Source organism: Daucus carota, chromosome 5 (genome assembly GCF_001625215.2).
Source record: "Daucus carota subsp. sativus chromosome 5, DH1 v3.0, whole genome shotgun sequence".
Taxonomy (NCBI): Eukaryota; Viridiplantae; Streptophyta; class Magnoliopsida; order Apiales; family Apiaceae; genus Daucus; species Daucus carota.
In genome coordinates this window covers 26796198-26819300 of record NC_030385.2, presented here as the reverse complement: position 1 = coordinate 26819300, position 23103 = coordinate 26796198, and the positions used below count along the sequence as shown (strand labels likewise).

The following is a 23103-nucleotide window of genomic DNA, read 5'->3' as shown; positions in this document are numbered from 1 at the left end:
GTGTTAAAGTGACCTCATGCTAATGACCTCAGCTTGTACAGTAATGGTGACCTCATGTACTGTAGATTAAGTAGTGCCCAAGTTTCATTTTCTCTATTTAAAGACTGTTATCTCACAATGTAAATTAAGCTTCAATAAGCAATACAAGAGTTGTTTTTTCTCTTACATTGTTGTTTCCCAGCTTCATATGTTAAACACACACTAGTTTTGTCAAGAAGTATGGTGTCTCTACTAAAATGTAATATTGACACGTTGTTTGCACCAGTTGATGCTGATGCTGTCCTAAAAGGTACTATGACAAACAACACGGATGGTGTCTATGAATTTGAGTCCAAAGATGAGAACATCCTGTGTGGAGCATATATCCTTTAGGGAAATGGCTTCTAGAGGTTCATCTGCAATGGGCATGATGGTTGCTGCTGAGGAGAAGAATATTCCAGATTAGCATTTCTGTGATATTCTTGTATATTTTGTTCACTTGCAGCTTCTCACATCTGTATTGTGGTTTTGCCTAAGATTCGTAATCAGGTTAATAAACTTTAAAAGTTAAGCAAAAATATGTGATGAGCTAAATTTGATCTAAACATAATGTCCTAAACAATTTTATTTCAACACATTGTTGAGGATTATTAATTTGTTTGCAGGGGTGATTTTAAACCTACAGCCCCGTAACATATCAAGAGCCTTATCTGGACAACGAGTTGGAACTTTGGTTGATCAGACAGGAGGGGATCAGTTGACAGGTTAATTATTGGCGTGCTCAAGAAAATATCCTTCAAAAGGTTGATATTCAAAAGCATATATAGACTTTCCCAAATTTTCGGGGAGGATTGTTCCCATTTCCTATTAGAGCATCTCCAACCATGAAGACCCCTTAGCTAAAATATGAGTTGTCATGCCAAAAATAAAAAATTTAGCCAACCATTTCAAAAGTTCACACTCCAACCATAGTGACCTGTTGTCTATAAATTTGGCCAACCTCCTATGGATGGCTAAATTTGTCGAACCTCTACAGGTCTGTAAGAAATCTGTAGGAAGATTGCACATCATTTATTACCGTATTGAACTGATATATTCTATTTTAACAATTTAAAATATTAATAACATACTATTTTTAAATTATAGCCAATACCATTGAAGCGAAATGGCTTACAGGTTCAGCAAATTTTACATAACGTCTTACAGGTCCAATTTAGCCAACGATTATAACCAACACCGTTGGAGATGCTCTTAGGCTATTAGATAGTGATTGACATCTGTAAGAATAGTAGATACATAAAAAAAAGAAAAAGAATTAGGTCTGCCGGTGAAGATACATGAAAAAGAGGGAGCCGTGATGAATACCCAAGAACAGAGTTCTACAGAGCAGTATTTAAGCCCATAATCATCGAGCACTTTAGGATAATTATTTCTCTGAACTTGGCAATAGCATCTCTGATGTTCATTTCTGCTTGGTCAGTACGATGAACACCAGCTCGACTTGATGATTTCGTCATCTACTGACACGAGCCATGAAACCACCGGCAGGTGAGGAAAGGCCTGCCAAGAGGTATGATGCTCCAAACTATGTCTGATTCTATTATTCTTGGTGAGTACGTGAAAGCACAGGCAAAAGGTAATATTCTCTAATCATGAAGACAGGTTCGTGAAAAGCAAAAGGAAGGTTAAAACCAAAAGTAGTGTTTGATGGTCAATAACACCTAGCATTGCCAACTTTTTATGAATACATGTTCCTGCTTAGGGCGTCACGACTCCTGCACATGTTTAAAGTTAGCTTGCCGAATGATGGTAATTATGATGGAATATTATGCCTCGAGTATGTGAGCTTTATGGGTTTGTAATTCGAACATTGAAGGCTTATGTTATATGCAAAGGAGTTGATATTCATTCCAATGTCTAATAACACATACATTTAACAGATACAACCAACTGAAACTCCCTTGTTGGTTGACAAGAAACAAGATCATTAGGCAGATCTTTACAGAATTGGGATAAAAATCACAGACCGGATAATACCGATACGCAGACCTACTAATAAGCAAGCAGAGAGAAATTAAATCTTAATAATATATGAAGTGCTAGCAGCAGGTGAATACATGATGGTAAAACTAAAGATCAACCTTCAGTAGTAGCAGCTGAGGCAGAAAGCGAATCACGTGATTCGTCGTAATCTTCCCCTAAAGGAGATTCCTCCACCCTGATATCCTCAATCAGCTTTGCTACTTCGGACATAGTAGGCCTCTTCTCAGGCTGTGGCACGACGCAGACCATTGCCACACGAAGCATGGCAATAAGCTCTTTCTCAATGTTCTTGTACCTCAACAATTCTTTATCAAACACTTCTGGAGTCCACTCGTCTTTCACCACTGAACGAACCCATGCAGGGAGATCTACAGATTGCTCCTCCTCGGCCATACCATGACTTGGAGTCGGAGAAGGATACCTTGACGGAGCTCTCCCTGTGAGAACTTCCAATAACAAAACACCAAAACTGTACACATCGGCTTTCTGTGACAGTCTCTTCAGTTGAACCTGCTCAGGTGCCCTGTACCCACCTAATCTTGCTGTGGCATGTACCGGATTCAGAAGCAATGCTAACCCAAAATCAGATATACACGCAACGCCATTCTTATCGAGCAAAACATTTGATGATTTCACATTTCCGTGAGGAATTCTTGCTGTCTCATACTCTTCATGAATACGAGCAAGCCCGCGAGCAGCTCCCAAGACCAAGCTGATTCGTGTAGTCCAGTCTAATGGAATTCTCTCCGGGCCTCGATTCCCTACCATCAACACATTCAACAATTAGAAATGATTCATAAAACTTACCACCAAAAAATAATAGTAACAATATATACCATGAAGAAGAGAGTGTAAGCTTCCATTTGGAAGATAATCATAAACAAGAAGCTTCTCCTCTTTAGCATAATAGAAAGCTTTGAGTCTCACAAAATTGGGATGCCTAAGCTTCCCAATGACATCCATGTACTGCTCAAACTCTTTCCTTCCACAAGGATTAGCATCTTTTAATCTCTTCACAGCCACCGTAATACCTTCCTCAAGCACGGCCTTGTAAACAGTCCCTAAACTACCTTTTCCAAGCATCTCTGCAGAGGCTTTAAGCAAATCCTCAAGCTCAAACTGCTTCTTCCTATCGAAAAACACAAGCTTACTCCTATCAGTTGCATTTGTTCCATCACTATCACCACCTCCATTATTCGCAAAAACTTTCTTCTCACTCCCGTAACTACTTCTCCTCTTCCCACTCTCGCTCCCTAATCGTGAGTTCAAATCTCTCGAGTACCTACCACAGCAGTAAGCAGCAACGAACGCGATAACAACTAACAGAATAACTGCATTTGCAATTACAATTCCCACTATAGCGCCAGAACTAAGCCCTCTCGGCTTAGAATTTTTTACATTATCAATATTTGATGATGTTGGAAATGATTGGACCGTCCGATTGGAACATTCCAGAGTGGCACCACATAAGGCTTCATTTCCGGAGAAGCTTTCGGTACCAAATCTTTTGAGCAAATTTTCTGATACTCGGCCGTATAACAAATTGTTTGAGAGATTAAGTTGTTTAAGATGCGGAATTGAGTCGAGTGATCGGGGAATTAGGCCTGAGATCTCGTTATTATCAAGCCGAAGAGTTAACAACCGTGTAAGAGATGAAAATTCAGTAGGAATAGAGCCTCTGATGTTGTTATTGGATAAGTCTAACCGGACAAGTCTCCGTAGAGATGAGATCTCTCTGGGAATGTCGCCAGAGAGATCGTTGCTGGAGAGATAAATGTGTTTTAAATTAGTACAGTTGGTGATCGCGGAGATGGAGCCGTTGAGACGGTTATTGGAGAGATCGAGGAAGCGGAGCTGATCGAGAGAGGAGAGAGAGACGATGGATCCGCGGAGGTTGAGTGAAGGGAGTTTGAGAGCCGTGACGCGGTTGTTGGTGCAGTTGACACCGCGCCAGGCTGCGGAGCAAGCGGTGGAAGTGGAGGAAGTGAGAGTCCAGTTGGAGAGGAGGGCGTGCGTGTCGGTGTGGGAACGGAAGAGGGAGAGGGCGGCGGTGTCATCGGAAAGAGAGGTGGCGGAGAGAGATAGGGAGTAGGGCTGTTCACGAACCGAGCCGAGCCGAGTTTTGACCGAACCGAGCCGATCTTTAATTTTTTTTCTGACGAGTCGAGCCGAGCCGAGCTTTTTTATCGAACAAAAATTGTGTTCAAGCTCGGCTCGTTAGTTAACGAGCCGAACACGAGCTTGTTCGCGAACAAATACAAGCCGAGCCGAGTCGAGTCGAGTCGAGCCGAGTCAGAAAAAAAATAAAAACAAATCGCTAGTTGACTCTTAAAATAGCTAACCAAATAATTTTAATTTTTTTGAAACTTTGTTTATATCACTAAAATGTATATATGTTAACATCCATATGGTTGGATCGGTAAGAAATATTTTTTTAAATATTGAAACACTATATTAGGATTAAACACTAGTTAGCGGTACTAGTTAACCTTCTACTTGACTATTAAAATAGCAAACCATATAAAATTATTATTTTCCGAAATTTTGGTTACATCACTAAAATATATATATATATATATATATATTATATGTTGAATTCTGAGTTCAATAACATATATAAATTATAAAAAAAACCCAAAAAATATTACATTTTTTCGAGTTTTAACGAGCCGAGCTCGAGCCGAGCGAGCTCGAGTCGAGCTCGAGCCGAGCTCGAGCCGAACATACTAAAAGCTCGGCTCGAGCTCGTTTACTTAACGAACAATTTTTCTTGTTCGAGCTCGAGCTCGTTAACTTAACGAGCCGAGCCGAACGAGCTCTTAACGAGCCGAGCTCGAGCTTGTTCGCGAACAGCTCGGTTCGTTAAACAGCCCTAATAGGGAGAGAGTGAGGAGGAGAGAGAGTAGTGTGGGAAGCTCCATGCGGTTGTTTTGCATAATTTGTAAGAGCTTAACGCGGGAAGTGGATTTAATGGGCTTTGTGTTTTAGTAACATAAACTGTTACCGCAACTTTGCACTGCAAAAGTGAAAAAAGAGAGTGAGAAATTTGTGAGACTCGTTTGATTGATGATTAATGAATACTATTAAAGTAAATCGGAACCTCAATATTAGTTATTTGATTTTACCGAATAAGAATTTTAGTTGATGAAATCTTACCTTTCCTTCACATCCAACTGGATTTTCATTGACCAGTGTATACTCTTTTTTCATTCTTGATTCGAACCCAACAAATCGTGACTAATAAAAATAAAAAAATTAAAAATATCATTCACATTCCCGTTAATTCAAATTGAAATTTTACGAGTCAAATTTGGTCAAATAAACATAGGGTAATGGAAGAAACCGTAATCATTTCGCAACAAACGAACATGGTCTCACGGGAGAAAGTATGATTATTTGGGTTGTTGACATGATGATAGTTGTTTTCCCCTTTCTCAAATCAGGTAAAAGTGTTGAAATGTCATTTCCTTTTCACTATTGCCATCTCTCTTTAACACAGAACTGTTTCTATTACTCTCCTGTCGGTAGACAACTAAAAGAGTATAAATGGTGGTAGAATTAGGTCAGTAAACTGCCCACACAAAACTTTTGTGGTCCAGTCGCAACCTAAAATCCCCCACTAGTGCTTGGATTTAAAGTTGTTTGCGGTGCAACTGTGAATTATTTAATCATCTACACAAGCTTTATAAAATGACAGCTTCTATGCTACTCCCTCCGTCTCTAAATACTTTTCCTGTTTGTACTTTTCACGTTTGTCAACACACACTTTTGATCGTTAATATTTTTCATTTCGTAGTAGCATTAAATATAAAAATTTCATCGTATTAAAGTACTCGTGAATACGAATCCAACAAGATCACTCATGACTATATATAATTTTATAGATTAGATTTAAATTAATAATTTGTCTCATGTTATGAACAGTACCGACATCACAAACAGGAAAAAAAATAAGAAACGGAAGGAGTATGAAACTTTGTTAGCCACAGTCCAAATCGCACCGCAGCCTATTTTATAAAATAAATGTTTATCGTACCCTGTTGTAACTAACTATGATACTTATAACAAAGAATATGCCGGAATAGAATGTGTGTCAGTCAAAATGTATCCATATTCCATGATAGCTATGACAGGATTCATGATTCTCAATCTTTTGTCATCAAGAAGAAATAGTTTCAATCCGTGAGGTTAAATCGAAATTTTGCAGATGATTTTTGCGATTCGAGATGTAACATCCCACATCGGTTATATAAAGATTATTTGGGTCATTTATAAGCACAAACAACTAATGTATATCAATTTGTTAGCATTTTTGGACTGACCTGTGGTGGATTGTTTCATAAATTTGTGTGTGAATTTGACAAGTACGTACCAATTTGATAGTATTTTGAGTAAAGTTCAGAGTTGTGGCTACATTTTACACCGATTTGCGAAAATGTGGCTGAATTTCAAAAATTACAAAAACGTGGCTGAAGTTTGACTCCGTCTTTCAAAATCTTGGCTGCCGTTAAGATCGTTAGTTTTCAGCCGTTAACTCACTAGAAAAATATAAATTAAAAGGGTAGTTATGTAAAAACAAAAATAAAGAATGCACGATCTCCTTCCACCTCTGCAACTCTCCATCAAGACATTGAACAGAGTCTGCTATCCATGGCAGCTTCTCCTCATCGGGGAAAACACACCTATACACAACCCCATACCCACCCACCCTGTCCCAACTTAAACTTATCATCAAAATTATTCAAAGCTTACTTCAAATCCCTAAATATAAACTCTCTTGGCGTCCCTGATAAATTTCGTAGTGCCTCTAAGATATTCGACGAAATGTTCCCTTCTTCCTCCGTTTCTTCCTGAAATAATCATAAATCCCGTCCCACAGTCAACGACATAACAATCGGAATCCCCACTCCTAACACAATCGGCAACACCGGAACTTCATCTTTCACGAAATATGTAATCGTGAGGTTCCATTTTCGCACACAATTCAACTGAATATTATTCCCCATAGATGTAAAAAACCCAAAATACGATTTCTGCTCAACATAAAGAGCCAGATTCGGATATTGTTTTAAAACAGGCTCATCGGCCGATGATCTTGCCGATCTTTGACCATCTGAACGGGCAAAGGTTTTGTGAGGAGAGAGATGGTGGAGAGGTGACGATAGTGGGTGGTGATGAGCTGATGGTTCTCCGTGAGTGTTAGCATATTTTTGTTCGGGTTCAACATGACCCGAAATATAACCCGTTATAATTTCTAAAATACACATCTGCCCTTACTCCGTTACCTCCGTTAAGACAGATTTAACGGGAGCCAATATTTTAAAAGGCGGAGTTGAACTCCAGCCACATTTTTGTAGATTTTAAAATTCAGCCACATTTTTGCAAATTGGTGTAAAATATAGCCACAACTCTGAAATTTACTCTAGTATTTTTGGACCGACCTATGATGGGTTGTTGGTCCTATATTCAATCCTGTGGGCTTGAGATGTTATACGAGATCTGGACAATGCGAGCACTTTTGAGAACTGATAAGTTCATTGTTAATTTTTTTTAAAAATAAATATGCTCTTGTTTGTCCCAGTCTAGAACTTCAATAGACAATCTTTGTATGGTGTTCACAAGGTTTTGCCTTTGCCTGTTGGCATCTTATATACAGCCGACCTAAACCATTTTAGTGACTGACCGATCCCCACAAACGATTGACGTAATCATCTTCGAGCTATTTTTCCCGTAAATCTTATTCTAAATTTTTTATGTGAATGTATAGGGGATGGATAGAAACAATGAACAAAGTGAAATCAGCAAACAAAAAGGGACTTTTACATTATTGTACAGATTATCTAACAGAAGTCCTAAACTTCTGTGATTTTACTGCGATTCCTGCTTAACACATTGCTCGTCGGAATATATAAAGGTATAAACGTATCAAGGAGTTATGCCTGTTGGAGACGTCTTTAGAGTTGCAGGTTTAGACACATCCTCAAAGGACAGAACACTATCAGAAGCAATGATACATGACAATTGTTGTACAGCTTTACCACAAAATTCCTTGCCAAACCTTGAAATGTAGTTGAGCCCCATGAGAAGTTCCGTTATTGCAGCTTCTGTCCTTTCTTGATCCGCAAAGTAAAGCGTTTGGACTAAAAGCACCGAGGTGCCACAAACTATGCGCTGATTCTCAAAGTTTCTTTCTGAACGCCACTTGATCATGTTATTAGCCAGCGGAACCAACAACTGTAGTAACCTTCTGATTGTGAATTTCCACTGTGCAGCAAGGGTAGCGTCGTAGATGGATGAAGACAATGTTTTTGCAAACAATTTCAGCTTAATTCTAATAGAAGTCCTGATTGTTGCAGGCAACATTTCATACAGAGCGTCTCTTGCTTCAAGGCTGATGAAGGCAGAAGCGGCTAGCTTCTTAATATATAGAATCACATTGGCATAGTGTACAGCTAAAGCAGCGCCGCCAAGAGTAGACAGGGGAGCGGATAACAACTTATGATTTGAAATGAACGGGGAAATAATAGTATTACAGTATAGGTTTCGATGAGAAAAGTTACCAGTACTGCTAACTTCTATTGTATCGATATCCTCCTGGAATGCATTTGATATTGAAGAGTAATTATTCGTTGGCAATGGCATGCATCCTTTAAGGGATCCTACTTTAGATAATTTTCTGGTATTTCCTTGTGAGGTCGGTCTTACACAGAAAATTGACGACTGCTGACACATTTTCAGTTCGTAGGGGTCTGGATCCTTCTTCACAGAATTTAGTCCCATGGTTGAAACTGATCTACCTAAAGGCCGCAAATCTGAAGTAGGATGAGCATATTCAGAAGGTTGCTTAGGGACATACATCGACTGGCTACGAGCAAGAGAAGCATTATTGCAAATCTGAGGCCTAACGTTTCCCTGCACTTGATCAATCCCAAAAACTTGTTTAACTCTCTCTAGTATTGTCAAAAGTGATCTAAGCAAGAGTCTGACAGTGTAGTCATAAGTCCTAATCCAAGGAGACATCTCACGCAATTTCTTCACCTCCTGACGCTGCCTGATGATCTTCTCTCGAGCATCATGCAACTTCATCTTACTTAAACCAACACGACCACGCATCCTGCTAAGACTTTGATCAAGCTCATCCAGCACTTCCAGCTCCTGATACAGCTGCGCTGTAATAGCAGAAAACCTCATCATTTTCCTCACCTTTCTCTCCATCTTAGCATATCTATATATCCACACACACCAATCAGAATCAAACTCCACAAAATACTCAACAACATACTCAAGATGATGGTACAGCGGATCCACACACCTCTTCCCAAGCCTAGCCACCGATTCAGCTACACCACTCAAGTCATCCATAATTTCAACAAGAACAAGATTCTTCAGATAATTCACATCATCTGAAACAAACTTACTAACCCCGGGTGAGCCTAAAACCTCTTTATGCAGTCGATCAATCTGCTTATCACCAACACGCGCCCATAAATCAACTAGCTTAGACATCATTGTCGAAACCTCAAAAACCAAAATCCCAATAACAGCCTTTTCAGTCTCCTGTCCAGTCTTGGCACCTGACTTTCTCCACAACTTACCAATCTCTGAATCCATGTCTGTTTCAATAAGCCTCAACAAATTAAATATCACCAACAAAGTTTGGTGCAGTGGTTGAGCTCTTGTCTCCTTTGCAGGAGTTCAGGGTTCAACTCCTGGCGTGTGCGTGTGTAATCAATTACCGGAAAAACAAACAAATTAAATATCACAGCCTGATCGACATCTATCCAGCCTGATCGAGAGAGACTTACTGAGGCCTTACTGAAGAGATGAAGAAAGTGAAAGCAATATAGATTTATATAGACCTCGCCATTGCCGCGGCGAACACAATGAGCGTGAAAACACAAGAAGTGTCGAAGAACAGAACTTGGGCGCCAAAAAACCGGTGATTACAAGGTGTGTTGCATGGTATTATTCTTTGGCACATGCTAGTGTTTTCTCTAAGAGGCCATTTTCACAGATACTCAACCAGGCAATCATTCAATATCTATGTCTTAGAATTTGTATCACCACAGGACAAATTCATATCAATGCTATTTTGCAACGGCAGAATGCCTCCATGATTATTATCGATACATGTATCAGATAATCGTAAATCAGAACAAACTTCACTAGTTTACCCTATAGTTTTTTCATCTGAAATCTCGGTCTATTTAACTCGGATTTTAATGTAATATAATCTGTGAATTTTAAGGAATTAGCATAAAAAACAGTGATTAATTTCACAAAAATCTATCATTTTATATAGTCCAAAAAAATTCATCAGTATTTGAATAAAATATTGTCAGATTTTAAATAATCTTAACCGTGCCATCAATTTTTTTAAAAAAAATTCTAATTGAATACATCACTTAATTTTATAATATTTCGTGACTTTGAGCTCAACTTTTCATTTTCTAAGGAATCGAAATTGAGAAATTTGAAATACTCGCGTGCTCAATTTCTTTAGAGTTTATTAGATAGCGTGTTCAATTTTTTGACATAGAACTTCACTAAACAGAATCGATGTCTGGACCTTATTCCTAGTATATGCTTTGCATGGACAACATAACAATTATCATTATTAAAAATGACCATAAATTAAATCTGGTCTGCGCCTCTTTTGTTTAAAAATTGTTTCTGCATACTAGGCAGTAAATGAATCTCAAAGGAATATGTTTGTCGGATGATCGGTCAGAATTTTCGAAGCCTTGTATAAATTAGCAATCAACTACATGAAGGAAATTTAGCATGTTTTGCTGTGTAACTAAAGAATTATTTATTGATTTTACAAATAAAATTTTTTTTATAAAAAATAATGATATTATCCACAAGTCAAACTACAAAATGACATCATGTCAAAAACAAAAGGTGGGTATTAACGAAAGAATTTGATAATCATTAAAATTCGTTACTTGATGAAAAATTGTCGGGATATGATGAGATGATTACGTGTTTACGAATAAAAGGAATTCTGGTTACTCATTCGCTCATATTCTTTAAATGTGCTCACGCAACTTATATTTATATGGATTAAATTATACGTAGTTCTAAAAGACCAGGACACCTAATCAATTATAAGTAGGTTTTCTAGAGATAAGTGTGTAGCCAAGGTGACCTGTAGACTAGTTTTTATAGTCTTTTGTTGAGGCATTTTACGATATATGCTCGAAAGGAGAGTCCATTCCTTTTAAGAGTTAATCCTCAAACCCAATACATGGCTCCTAATCCAAGTATATCACGGATTTTTTTGGAAGACAACATGAAGATCTACCTCTCCAGGAATATGTAGACCTAGGTACCCGAAATTCATCCAGCGTGATTTATAATCATCAATCATGTATTTTGTCGGGTTGTCTTCATGCGGGCTTAGATGATCATGATTTTTATTGAAGGCCCTGAAGGATAGTATGGGAACAATCGCATATCAGGATCCAATATTTCGATAAGTTTGCCTCATTGAAAGATTGAGATGATTATATGTCCAGATAGTCTAGGGCGACACCTTACCCTGCACTCTGGTGGGTTATTTACACTGGAGATAAGGACTCGTCTATACATATTAAGGATGGTCACGATTATACCAGATGTCTCCTATGATACGAAAAGTAACGATTAATGTTAGTTTTAATAGTATGGAGTGATGCCGAACCCAGTCTTCAAAAAAGAACCACACATCATGCTTGAACATACTCTTCATAGAGGCCAAACCCAACGCACCCAGTATAACAGTACAAGCTAAAAATTGTTCCTTCAATTCATCCACCCACCATTAAGGGCCACACACCTTTTTTTATCACAAGAGGAGTGCCTCTTCTTTCATTTTAACCTATTTGACACCTGTCTAGTTCCGTTAGATACATATCCAATCCAATAAGGGTCAAGCTAAATTTGACCACATCAAATGCCATCCATGATTTTTCTGAAATTCTAGCATCAAGTTTCTATTTGTAACAATAGGCTACTAGTAATGCCAAGACGAGACGACTTCTGTGTTTCTTGAATGAGAGAGAGAGAATGTGAGTAGACAAGGGAGAGAGAGAAGTAACAAGAGAATGAGAATGTGCAGATAGTATTTTTGTAATTTAATTGATTGTATGTTTTAAAAAATCAAAACTTTAAAAAAAATCCTCTCAAGCTTCTTCCTTTTCCCTAGCCGTCGTGGGGACTTCCATCAGTTTTCACCTGTGGAAAGCCCCAAATCAGTTATTTTTTTTGTTTTGCTCTTGTTTTTCAATAATATTCCTCCCCAGGTAAGGATTTTTATCTTTCAAGATTGTATCTTTGTTTGATAAAATCTTTTTTGGGTGAGTTTTGTTCCCAATTTATTTGGGTTTTGTTTATTCTCTCCTTGTGAGAGCTTGGTGTGTTTTTTTGGTATGTTTTGGTGTGATTCAATGTCCAGGACGTTAGATCTGCCAGATTTTGAAGGGACTGATTCAGTGGTAAAGATTTATATGGGATTGCAGTTACGATCGATAGCTCAAACGTGTTTTGATGAAAACTATATGTGTATATATCAATTTCAGCAAATCGCTTGATTGTGTCTTTATAAGGACTAGATTAGTCAACGATATGATCTGTTTTATATTTGTTCGACTCGATTGTTCTTGTAGATGCCGTATGGCTTTTGATTATTGAATTAATTTCTTTTTTTCAAAAAAAAAAAAGATAGTTAATTTGAAAGATTTTAGCCAAAGTGATATATTTGCAAATAAATATCCAAAAGTTGGTATAATTGTCGAACTTCTATCTTATATCTAATAAGTGTACCATATTTCAATTTTTTTTAGATACATGCACTCATATCAAGAATGACATGCTAAGGGGTCATTTGTTTAGAGCTGAATGTGGCTGAATTAATATGAATGGGATGGTTCAGTCCTTTTGGCGATAATATTTAGTTAGCTGATGCGGCTGAATGATTCTGTATGATTGCTGACCGAGTAATGCAGAGTTTGGGGACTGCCTGGCTCAGACAACACACTTTTATGGGTACACTAATTTTAAAGCTTTCATTTTCTTTTTGCTATATGTACCGAATACCCAAATACAATAAAAAACGTACACAATTCTAATCAATATGTCCATGTAATATCACACTTACTTCTAAATATATTAAATTAATTTTAATTTTATTATCACATTCATATAGATTTTCATGTAATATACTATTTAGTTTATATTTATTGACCAATTTATATCTTAGCTAGTTTAAAGTAGTTTTTATATTTAATAATATTATGTTAAATAAAATTTTATATTAGGTCAAAAAAATATTAATATCATTCAGACATTTTCAAATATATTTTTCTCAAATAAGATTATTTATTCATCTTTCAGATAAATAATTCACTCAGATCATTCAGCTATTTTAATCGTTCAGATATTTTTTATTTAGATTTGCCAAATGACCCCTAATTCAATTTAACGGATATTCGGCCCAAAACTCGAAAGTTTGTATTTAACGAATCATTTTTTTAAAAATTTGGATTTGGACTTTTTAAATTAATGAATTTTGATGTAAGTTCAAAACACTTAAAATATGTTGAACAATCTCACGAAATTCACTAGTTAATGAAGTCCAGGAAAATCCATCAACATTCGATATCATAAAATTTTAATAGACTTTATATAATTACAATCGAATACTTTCAAATGTTTAAGTATAATTTAAGGTCATGTATGAATACTGTCAAATATTGTAACATAATTTAAAATCTTAATTAAAATCCTCAAATTTTAATATTTTTTAAAATTTTGAATTAATTATTTTCAAATTCTATATAAAAAATCTTTTAAAAATCTAATTAATTATTAAATATAATATAAATTGACCATTTCATATATTGACAATTATAACATTTTATTAAAATATGATTTCACTTATTAATAAAAAGAATTCTTAATTCCGGGGTCCGACTCGTCTACTTCTCCGAGATGAAACAGTCAACAACATAGGGAGAAATCGCAGTGAGTAGTGTTAAAAACTAGTGCTGGTAATTCAGTAAAGTACAAGGTTTTGTGTGTCATAACTCAACAATGTTGACCAGCTTTTATCGACACAATGGACTATTGGAGACAGAGCTTGCTTAAAATATGCTGTATTGGTTTTGTTTGAAATCACATATTAAACGTCAAAATTTATAAATTCAGAAGCTTTTGATTGATTTCATTTTCTAATAATGATGGATCTTACATTTACAACTACCACACCAATGAAAATCATCCAAAATTCATAAATTTTAGTGTTTAGCATGTGCTCATAGCGCACACTAGACAAACCATTTTTTGAATATAGTACTCCGTTCATATTTTTATATTATTGTTTTGTTTGATATTTTAATGTTTTGACCATATTATTCAAATTTATTTTGTACATTAAATTAAAAAATACATTATAACTGTAACTCAAAAATTAGTGAATGTGTGTATAGAAAGCCAATTTATTGGTTTTCCTTTAGAAATGCTAATACGAAAATTGAGAAAGGGAGTCTTATAGGTAACATATACAAATAAGTATTTTAATGATTAAAATATGCGGATATGCAATCTGATTCTCCCATTTATATTTCACGCGCATTTTATTTTTGTAATAAAATTATTATCATTTATATTTCACGCACATTTTATTTTTGTAATAAAATTATTTTTTCCCAAAAGGAATACCGAAAAAGAATAAATTTTCCAAACTTAACAAAATTTACATAGCGCCAAATTAGAAAACATATAAAATAATTTATTTCTGTATACTCCGATATTAAATAGAGGAACATGAAATAAGGGAAATATAAAGATCGTCGCGTTTTAGTCGTTCTTGCTTCTTCAAAACTCATTAATGGAGGGAAGGGAACCCAGCTTTACGAACTCCTTTTTTTTAAGCCGAAAACAAACGTCTACTAATTATATTTTAACTTAAAAGTACGATCTCTCGCGTGTTCTCAAATTAAAACTGTTTTATCACGATTAAAACTCAAAGTTTATATATACTTTAGTATTCATAAAGTAACATATCCCGGGAGATTTCTTGGAAATGGAAGAGAAGTGTAGTTCAGAGTCCGTGTCGCTCGACATCAACTCGGCGACTAACTCGCCACCTTTAGTTAACGACGTTAATGTTGCTGTTGAAGTTGCGGTACCGGCTGTTGCGCCACCGCATGATGCGCCACCTCAGCCGCAGAATTTGAGTGTTGTTCCAGGAAGTGGGAATGGGGAGTTGGTGAAAAAGAAACGAGGAAGGCCCAGAAAATATGACGCGGATGGTAATTTGAGGGTGCCGGCGGCAGGGTCGCCGCCGGTTTTATCGGCGTCGCCTGCGGGGTTTTCGATATCGCATTCTGACGGTTCGTTGAGTAAAGGCCGGGGACGTGGTCGTCCACCTGGTTCCGGTAACTGGCAGCTGCTTGCTTCTTTAGGTCAGTAAATAATTCCTAGCCGTGTTCGTAAACGGGTCAATTTTGATTATTTGTCGAAATTTTATAAAATTGAATTACATTTCTTTATAAGATTCATTTTGGGCCATATTCGGACTGGTTGAGTCGTATTGTCTGTTTTTTGTGCGTGTTTTGTAGGGGTGTGGATAAATTAATTATGCTCGAGTAGTGTTTTCGATTATGTGTGACATTTAATAAAATCAGGACCGGAAATGGGAATTCGAGATAGCCTTGCAGCCGGAGGCTTTTTACTCCGGGCTGACTTCAAGGAAAGATAGGACAATTCGAGTTGAGTTATAGGGTTTGTCAGAAATTAGCACCCTGGTGTATGTTTTTTGCGAGTTACTAATGTAAAAAACGTTTTTGCATTTGATCTGTGTTTGCGAAGGTGAGTTATTTGCGGACACAGCTGGGGGAGATTTTACACCTCATGTGATTATTGTGTACCCTGGAGAGGTAATATACAGCACTTGCTTTTTACAAAGTCTATTGTGATAAACATTTTATAACAAGCGATTCTTTTCTGTTTATGTTTATTTGTAATGTAATCAGGATGTTGGTTCAAAGATCTTATCCCTTTTCCAAAAGGGGGCTAAAGCAATTTGTGTTCTTTCTGCAAATGGAGCTGTTTCTAGTGTCACCATTTGCCAGCCCGGTTCTTCTGGTGGTGTCCTCACATACGAGGTTTGACTCATCTGCCTCCTTTCCGCATATTTTTCTGAGCCTAGATATGGTTAATAACAGAAGTTTATTCTGAAGAGAATTGCTAGGACGCCTTTAACCTTAACACATAGCCTATATCAATAGTAGTCATGTTATGAATTACTGGATGAGGTTCAGATTACAGATGACCAATGAAAAGAAAAAAATTAATGAACTTGTGGAGCTATAAACTAGTATAGTAGACATCTTTCTGTATAATAAATAAACAACATGTTTCGCCTCCAATATCTAACTAGGGGAGACAGATCTGGATTTACAGCCTTTAATTGTTCTCTCTCTTTTCCGCTTTTACAATATAATTATGCTATCCCCCGTGATGATTGATTTTCTCTTTTATGACAACTGCTACATATTCTTGAAGCTTAATATGTGCATGTTTTCTACACATATTTTTCAACAATTTATTCATAATATGCAGTAATGTTCTTTGAATTTGCAGGGTCGATTTGAGATCCTATCACTCAGTGGATCATTCACATTCTCTGAGAACGGTAGTTTAAAAAGGACTGGCAGATTAAGCGTCTCACTAGCAGGTCCCGATGGTCGTGTAATTGGCGGTGCTATTGCTGGTACATTGATTGCAGCAAACCCAATCCAAGTAAGAGTATCTCTGTGCTTAAATGTCAGATTTGACCTTGGTTTATACACTTCACATGAAAGTCAATAGTGTGGCCTATCCTAAGAGCTAGTCCAATGCTAGATCCAAAATACCTATAGTCATTTCTATAATATGGCATCAAAAAGTGTTTGCTGCCAAAATAAAACTTGCACTCCGGTGCTAGATGCATAAACTAGTTCCAGATTTGATAACCCTTTTAAACTTTTAGCTAAATTTTCAACTTGCACTCCGGTGCTAGAAGCTAGATGCATTAATTGTTTCCCTCCGGTTCTTGTTAAATGGTGAGGTGGCAAAAGATGTATAAATGCATCCTTGGATGCAAACATGGCACCATGGATGCATTTATGCAAACTTGCATCCAAATTTACAACTCCTTTGGAGTTGATTATTTTTTGCATTTGGTGCCAAATTATGGCAATAACATGTCATTGCATTAGACTTGCTCTAACACTTCTAAATTGTTTTTGTGAGATTATATTATGCTCTGGTGTTCGGTTGGATTGTGCTTTTCAGCGTAATGATTATTTTAGGCATTTTGTTGATTTTGCAGCTTTTGTAGTGTGCATCATAAGTCAACCTCATGTCACCTTCAACTAAAAACTTGTTTTTCCATGCATGTTAAGTATATGGTTTGATCGTAATTAGTAACTATCTTCTAGTTTTGGGTTTTCTATTTGAACTAAGTTCAGGAATTCTTCTCTGTTCATCAGATTTTATCCACATTCTGGACTAGGAATAAACATAATATGAACCATGGAGGGACTTAGAACGTGGAGAAGGGCACAGTCCCAAGTAACTATGACATCAATGAATGAAAAATAAAGTCTTCATAGCACATTACTGAAATTTTAAATTCGCTGTAGTGATACAATTTGGACACAAACATAGGGGCTTGCTAGTTCTCCCATTAAGAAGATTCTTATGTTATTGTAACCACGTTTTTTTTTTGGTCTAGTGTGTGGTTGGAAGCTTTATGCCTGATGCATATAGAATGCACAAACAGAAGCAGCAGTATGCAGCTAGAGTTGTTTCTCCTCCGGTACAGGATAATATAGAAGTGGAACCAACAAGACCTAACTTACAGACATCAGCGGAAACCAGTGCCGGCCAATTTCTGCCATCTCATTTTCAGGTAGAAAATCACGCTGAAGCAGATGACAACATCAATATAGTTTCCCCCTTTTCGGCAGATTGGAATGGCTCAGAAGAGCCTGCAGAACAAAAGCCATATCCTGATATAAACATGTCTGCACCTGATGAGTAGCTCTCACAGTATCTTTCTTAGTTGCAAACGCTATTTGCTCTAGGTCTAGACCAGTGGCTGACATCTTAGCTAAACTTCTTGTCGGAATGAGAATATTACAAGGTTTTTTTCAAATTTCTGTCTGAGATTTGCTATTTATTGTAAGATACCATGCTTAATTTCTCATACAGATTGTTCCTTTTCCCTTGTCATTTTACAGGTATCAATCTTTTATCCTTGCTCTTGCTAGTGTCTATTAATCTATACTTCAACTTCAGTCCATATATACATTGTATACAGAGGTTTAGTAGTACTTAAATTTTTTCAAGCATTTGTCTGAAACTCTTCTACGCCAATTTCAGACGAAGAATTGAAGAAATTCTTCCCCCTTGCAAAATATGATCTAAACTTTTTAAGTAGTAATGCCATAAAAGAAAGATCGTAGTTCACGGCTACCACTCAAGTGCAAAAAGGCAGAATTTTCATCCCTATAAACATCAGAACCTTCAATAATACAGATATTTGGTACATCTTGAGGATGAACTTCTGATATTACCTCTGCAAGGGCAGAAATACTGCAACTCAAATCGGTAGTACATGAATAGGTAGATTTACACAGTTCAATTAGAGTCTCTTTCTTTTTTTGACAATGCGATCTTATATGCCTTACAAATTAGTATCTGTTCTAATAATTCTCGGGTGAGCCAGAGTCGAACCCGGTGTCTCGGGACAACAGAGGATAAGCCCACCACTTGGGCTATCCAATCGTGCTCATTAGAGTCTCTTTCTAATATTTAAAATTTTGAAAAACAAGTTGTCAACAAATTTATTACAATTCACATCAATGGTACCCTTATATTATATGCCAGTGAACCCCAAAAATTACTTTTAGTGGGCATGCCTAATGATGTTCCGGAGAACACAATCATAGCAATGATAATTTCTCAGGTTAAATTTCTAAATATCAAAATTTGTGGGTTAAGCTCCATAATAACAATGTCACAACCTACTTGTAAAGTTGCAAAGAAATGGCCTGAGCATGCAGCAATCTCAAGTTCTCAACAACAACGTTTCAAAAGCTTAGATCTAGCTTACAGCATAAGCATATATAACACAATCACTAGTTTTAAAAGTAGTGATTTGATGATAAACCATGATTAACATTTATATCTGATCTTTCTTCTATGATTCCTTATCAAAGACTCAAAATATATATAGACTTATTCAATTCAGCCTAATTTTATCTTTCTTTTTTTAAAAAAAAACCTTTATTCGGACTAAGAGTATTTCATAGGTGAGGTCATGGCTCTAATCTGGTGACATATCGATTCAGGATTTACAAGGGATTTAACAGACATTTTATGGATAAATCAGGATTTTTAGTCAAATCCGAATGTAACCGATGAATCAAAGATTTTTTAATAAATCGGAGATTTTTAGAACCGGTAACCTATGTAAATGCATATCTATTATTCTGTTAAAAGCGTTTTGTATATGCCAATCCTACAAATTTGCAATTGCAATCTACATGGATGTATCCTAACATCAGAGCCTCTCTTTCTTCATTCTTCTTCTATATATCCGGGATCCGCATGATACGTAAATAGCAAAATTATTTCATGACCAAATAAACACGTACCTCAAACTTCCATGCATGCAATATTTAACTACGCACACGTAGAAGATGAGAGGCGAGAGATGTGTTCAGTTGCAACAGCTGTGAGAAATATATGCATATCTGGACTGAAGCTTGCAAGAATATAGACAAAGTTATTAGAGGAAAGATTTATTACTATAAAAATTGTGCATGCAATTTGCCGCCCCTCTCCTCCTCTCGCTCTTTGGCACCACCTATATATCACTTATTTTTGTGCATCAACATTTAATTGTCTCTATATTATCTGTTTATTATTGTTATCCTCTGCTTCTGTTTCTTTTTCGTTAACAGAAGCAGATAGCCTGATAATAATAATCTTCTGTTAATTGTTTAGGCTGTGTAGATTTTAATAAGGCCGTGCTGGTCGGTCTTCGAATAAATTCTGTTTCCTCTGGCTCTAGACAGGGGAGAAGGAAGAAGGACCTCTCTTTTGTTTAAAAATGGAGCAGTTTGTGAGGAGTGGGCTTATGCCCGATTCGTTTATGGGACCTGGAGACGATATCAAGGCTCAGGTTTTGCTGATTTGGGATTTGATTAAAGCGCCATTGGTGATACCGGTTCTGAGAATAGCTGTTGTGGTGTGTTTGATGGTGTCATTGATGTTGTTTGTGGAGAGGGTTTATATGAGCATTGTCATTGTTCTTGTCAAGCTGTTTGGGCGAAAACCGGATAAGCGATTCAAGTTTGAACCTTTCAGAGATGATGTGGAGTCTGGGAATTCAGATTATCCTCATGTGCTCATTCAAATTCCAATGTTTAATGAAAGAGAGGTCCATAGCTCTTCTTTTGCTTTGTCTAGTATGTGCCCATGACACTAAATTCTTTGCTCGTGTGGTTTTGTATATGCAGAGAGTCCCCCATTATTAAGAATTATAAACCAATCAATGAGCTAAATATATAGAATTTAGTGTTTAGCATGAGCACATCATAGAAAAACCGCTCTTCTTCTGGTACTCGGCATTAATTTGTTTTCAATGGCAATGCAGGTTTATAAAATGTCGATTGGAGCTGCTTCTAAACTTTCTTGGCCTACTGACCGTTTTGTAATTCAAGTTCTTGATGATTCAACAGACCCCACAGTTAAGGTGAAGGGAAAGTTTTTTACATCAAATGTCAAGAAATTTTGATGTTGTTAATAACTTTTTTGAGAAAAATGGGCTAATTAGTTGGTGTTTGTCTAATGCCTTAAATTTCTTAGCAAATGGTGCAAATGGAGTGTCAGAAATGGGCGAATAAAGGAATCAACATCAGGTACCAAGTAAGAGAGAACAGGAAGGGTTATAAATCAGGGGCACTAAAAGATGGACTTACACATCAGTACGTCAAGGACTGCGAATACGTAGCCATATTTGATGCTGATTTTCGACCTGATCCAGACTTTCTTCTCCGTTCCATACCCTATCTTGCTCATAATCCTGAACTCGCCCTTGTTCAAGCTCGATGGATATTTGGTAACTTCCTCTATTTTGTAAAGAGAGATTGGAAGCCTTGATCTCATCTTTTTGCCTGTACAAGTTGTGACATTTGAGTTTTATTTCTGGTGATTTTGCAGTAAATGCTGATGAGTGCTTGTTGACAAGAATGCAAGAAATGTCTTTGGATTATCATTTCACCGTGGAACAAGAAGTTGGTTCATCTACTCATGCCTTTTTTGGCTTCAACGGTAACTTTCAACTATTTTGGAGTGACTTATATTAGGAAAACTATTTGAAGGTTTCAAACATTTATGCTAGTCATTCTTATTCCAATCACAAATATTAAACGCATCAATCATTTATAAACTCCAGGCACTGCTGGGGTGTGGAGAATCGCTGCTATCAACGAAGCTGGTGGATGGAAAGACAGGACAACAGTTGAAGACATGGATTTAGCCGTTCGAGCTGGTCTCAGAGGCTGGAAATTCTTATATCTTGGCGATCTCCAGGTTCATATTTACAGCCTCAGCGCTGCGTATGTGCATTAGCAAATTTGATGTACTAGTACAGTAGTTAATTTGGCACTACTTTGTGCCATGCATTACTATAAAAAATAAGTTCTTTATTCTTATTAGTTTCTGTTTAATGTAGGTAAAAAGTGAATTACCAAGTACATTCCAAGCATTCCGGTTCCAGCAACATCGATGGTCTTGTGGCCCTGCCAATCTGTTCAGGAAGATGTTTTGGGAGATCATTAGGAATAAGGTTAACTGTAACCTCTCGTTTTCTGTGGTTTATACCTTGTTTAAATAGAAGCCACGAGTCATGCCTAATTTAGCTTGTGCATTTTCTGTTCCATTGCAGACGGTATCTTGGTACAAGAAAGCATACGTGATTTATAACTTCTTTCTCATCAGAAAGATTATTGCCCATATCATCACCTTCTCTTTTTACTGTCTTATACTTCCTGCAACCTGTTGGGTTCCTGAGGTAGAAGTCCCGAAATGGGGAGCCGTTTATATCCCTGTCATTATCACCGTACTCAATGCAGCTGGAACTCCAAGGTCTAAATCTTCCAACTTCATCCATTCTTGGCCTTCTGACATGATTGCTTAGTCCAAATAAATTCTAGTTTTTTCGGATCAGACTAATCGTTTGATTGCCTTTTCCCCTCCAGGTCCATGCACTTGCTAATGTTCTGGATCCTCTTTGAAAACGTTATGGCATTGCACCGCACAAAGGCGACCTTGATAGGTCTGTTGGAGACGGGGAGAGCAAATGAATGGGTTGTCACAGAAAAACTAGGGGATGCAACCACCAAAAAGAGCCCCAAAAAGGCACCCAAGAAACCTCAGTTCAGGCTGGGGCAAAGGTATGCTTATAAATAAATATTTGGAGCTTTGCTTTCGCAATCTCAAACATGTTATGAATTTACATTTACTTGTGTTGATATAATTACAGGCTTCACATGTTGGAGCTTGCTGTCTCAGCTTACCTCTTTGTCTCGGCTTGCTATGACTACTCGTATGGAAAAACTCGTTACTTTATTTACCTGTATATTCAGTCTATGGCCTTCCTCATAATGGGATGTGGCTATGTTGGCACCATTGTTCCCAACTCTTAATCAGCCCACCCATTGTGAATGTAGTTAGGCTTAGAAACTCTTTGTGAATGTCATTCATATATTTTATCACTTTTACTTCTTTTCAAATAGAATGATGCAAAAGAATGCAATTATACTACCTGTGTGCCTCACCTTTAACAAGTAATTACTACCTCCATCTCATATTACATGTCCTGTTTTACTTAACTTCTGGGCATTCTTCCCTTGCACAAAGTAATTTTTAGTTGAATTAACTACATATCTAACTTGGGAGCGTCGCTGTTGCCATACTAACTCATTACGAGCTTTCCAGATACCCCAACAAAGCATGACAAAATCACCCCACCTCTCCTTA

General features: G+C 36.9%; 4 protein-coding genes across 4 annotated transcripts; 2 read left to right on the top strand and 2 right to left on the bottom strand.

Moving 5' to 3' along the window:
• Positions 1 to 1857: 1857 nt before the first annotated feature.
• Positions 1858 to 4215, bottom strand: LOC108223805 (leucine-rich repeat receptor-like protein kinase PXC1; the record flags this gene model as incomplete). Its single annotated transcript, XM_017398230.2, has 2 exons — positions 1858 to 2783; positions 2859 to 4215. Coding segments are annotated over 2 exons (2025 nt in total), but the record flags the coding sequence as incomplete, so codon positions are not given.
• Positions 4216 to 7820: 3605 nt separating this feature from the next.
• On the bottom strand, positions 7821 to 10128 carry LOC108223806 (protein PSK SIMULATOR 1). Its single transcript, XM_017398231.2, has one exon. The coding sequence runs from the start codon at positions 9631 to 9633 to the stop codon at positions 7948 to 7950; it is 1686 nt and encodes a 561-aa protein (XP_017253720.1). The 5' UTR covers positions 9634 to 10128; the 3' UTR covers positions 7821 to 7947.
• A 4767-nt stretch (positions 10129 to 14895) lies between these two features.
• LOC108220764 (AT-hook motif nuclear-localized protein 9) lies at positions 14896 to 18321 on the top strand. Its single transcript, XM_017394620.2, has 5 exons — positions 14896 to 15470; positions 15877 to 15944; positions 16041 to 16172; positions 16651 to 16809; positions 17786 to 18321. The coding sequence occupies exons 1-5, from the start codon at positions 15089 to 15091 to the stop codon at positions 18092 to 18094; spliced, it is 1050 nt and encodes a 349-aa protein (XP_017250109.1). The 5' UTR covers positions 14896 to 15088; the 3' UTR covers positions 18095 to 18321.
• Positions 18322 to 19957: 1636 nt separating this feature from the next.
• Positions 19958 to 22882, top strand: LOC108220763 (glucomannan 4-beta-mannosyltransferase 9). Its single transcript, XM_017394619.2, has 9 exons — positions 19958 to 20500; positions 20717 to 20815; positions 20929 to 21181; positions 21283 to 21393; positions 21518 to 21654; positions 21797 to 21910; positions 22010 to 22209; positions 22323 to 22517; positions 22607 to 22882. The coding sequence occupies exons 1-9, from the start codon at positions 20171 to 20173 to the stop codon at positions 22767 to 22769; spliced, it is 1602 nt and encodes a 533-aa protein (XP_017250108.1). The 5' UTR covers positions 19958 to 20170; the 3' UTR covers positions 22770 to 22882.
• The last annotated feature ends 221 nt before the right edge of the window (positions 22883 to 23103 follow it).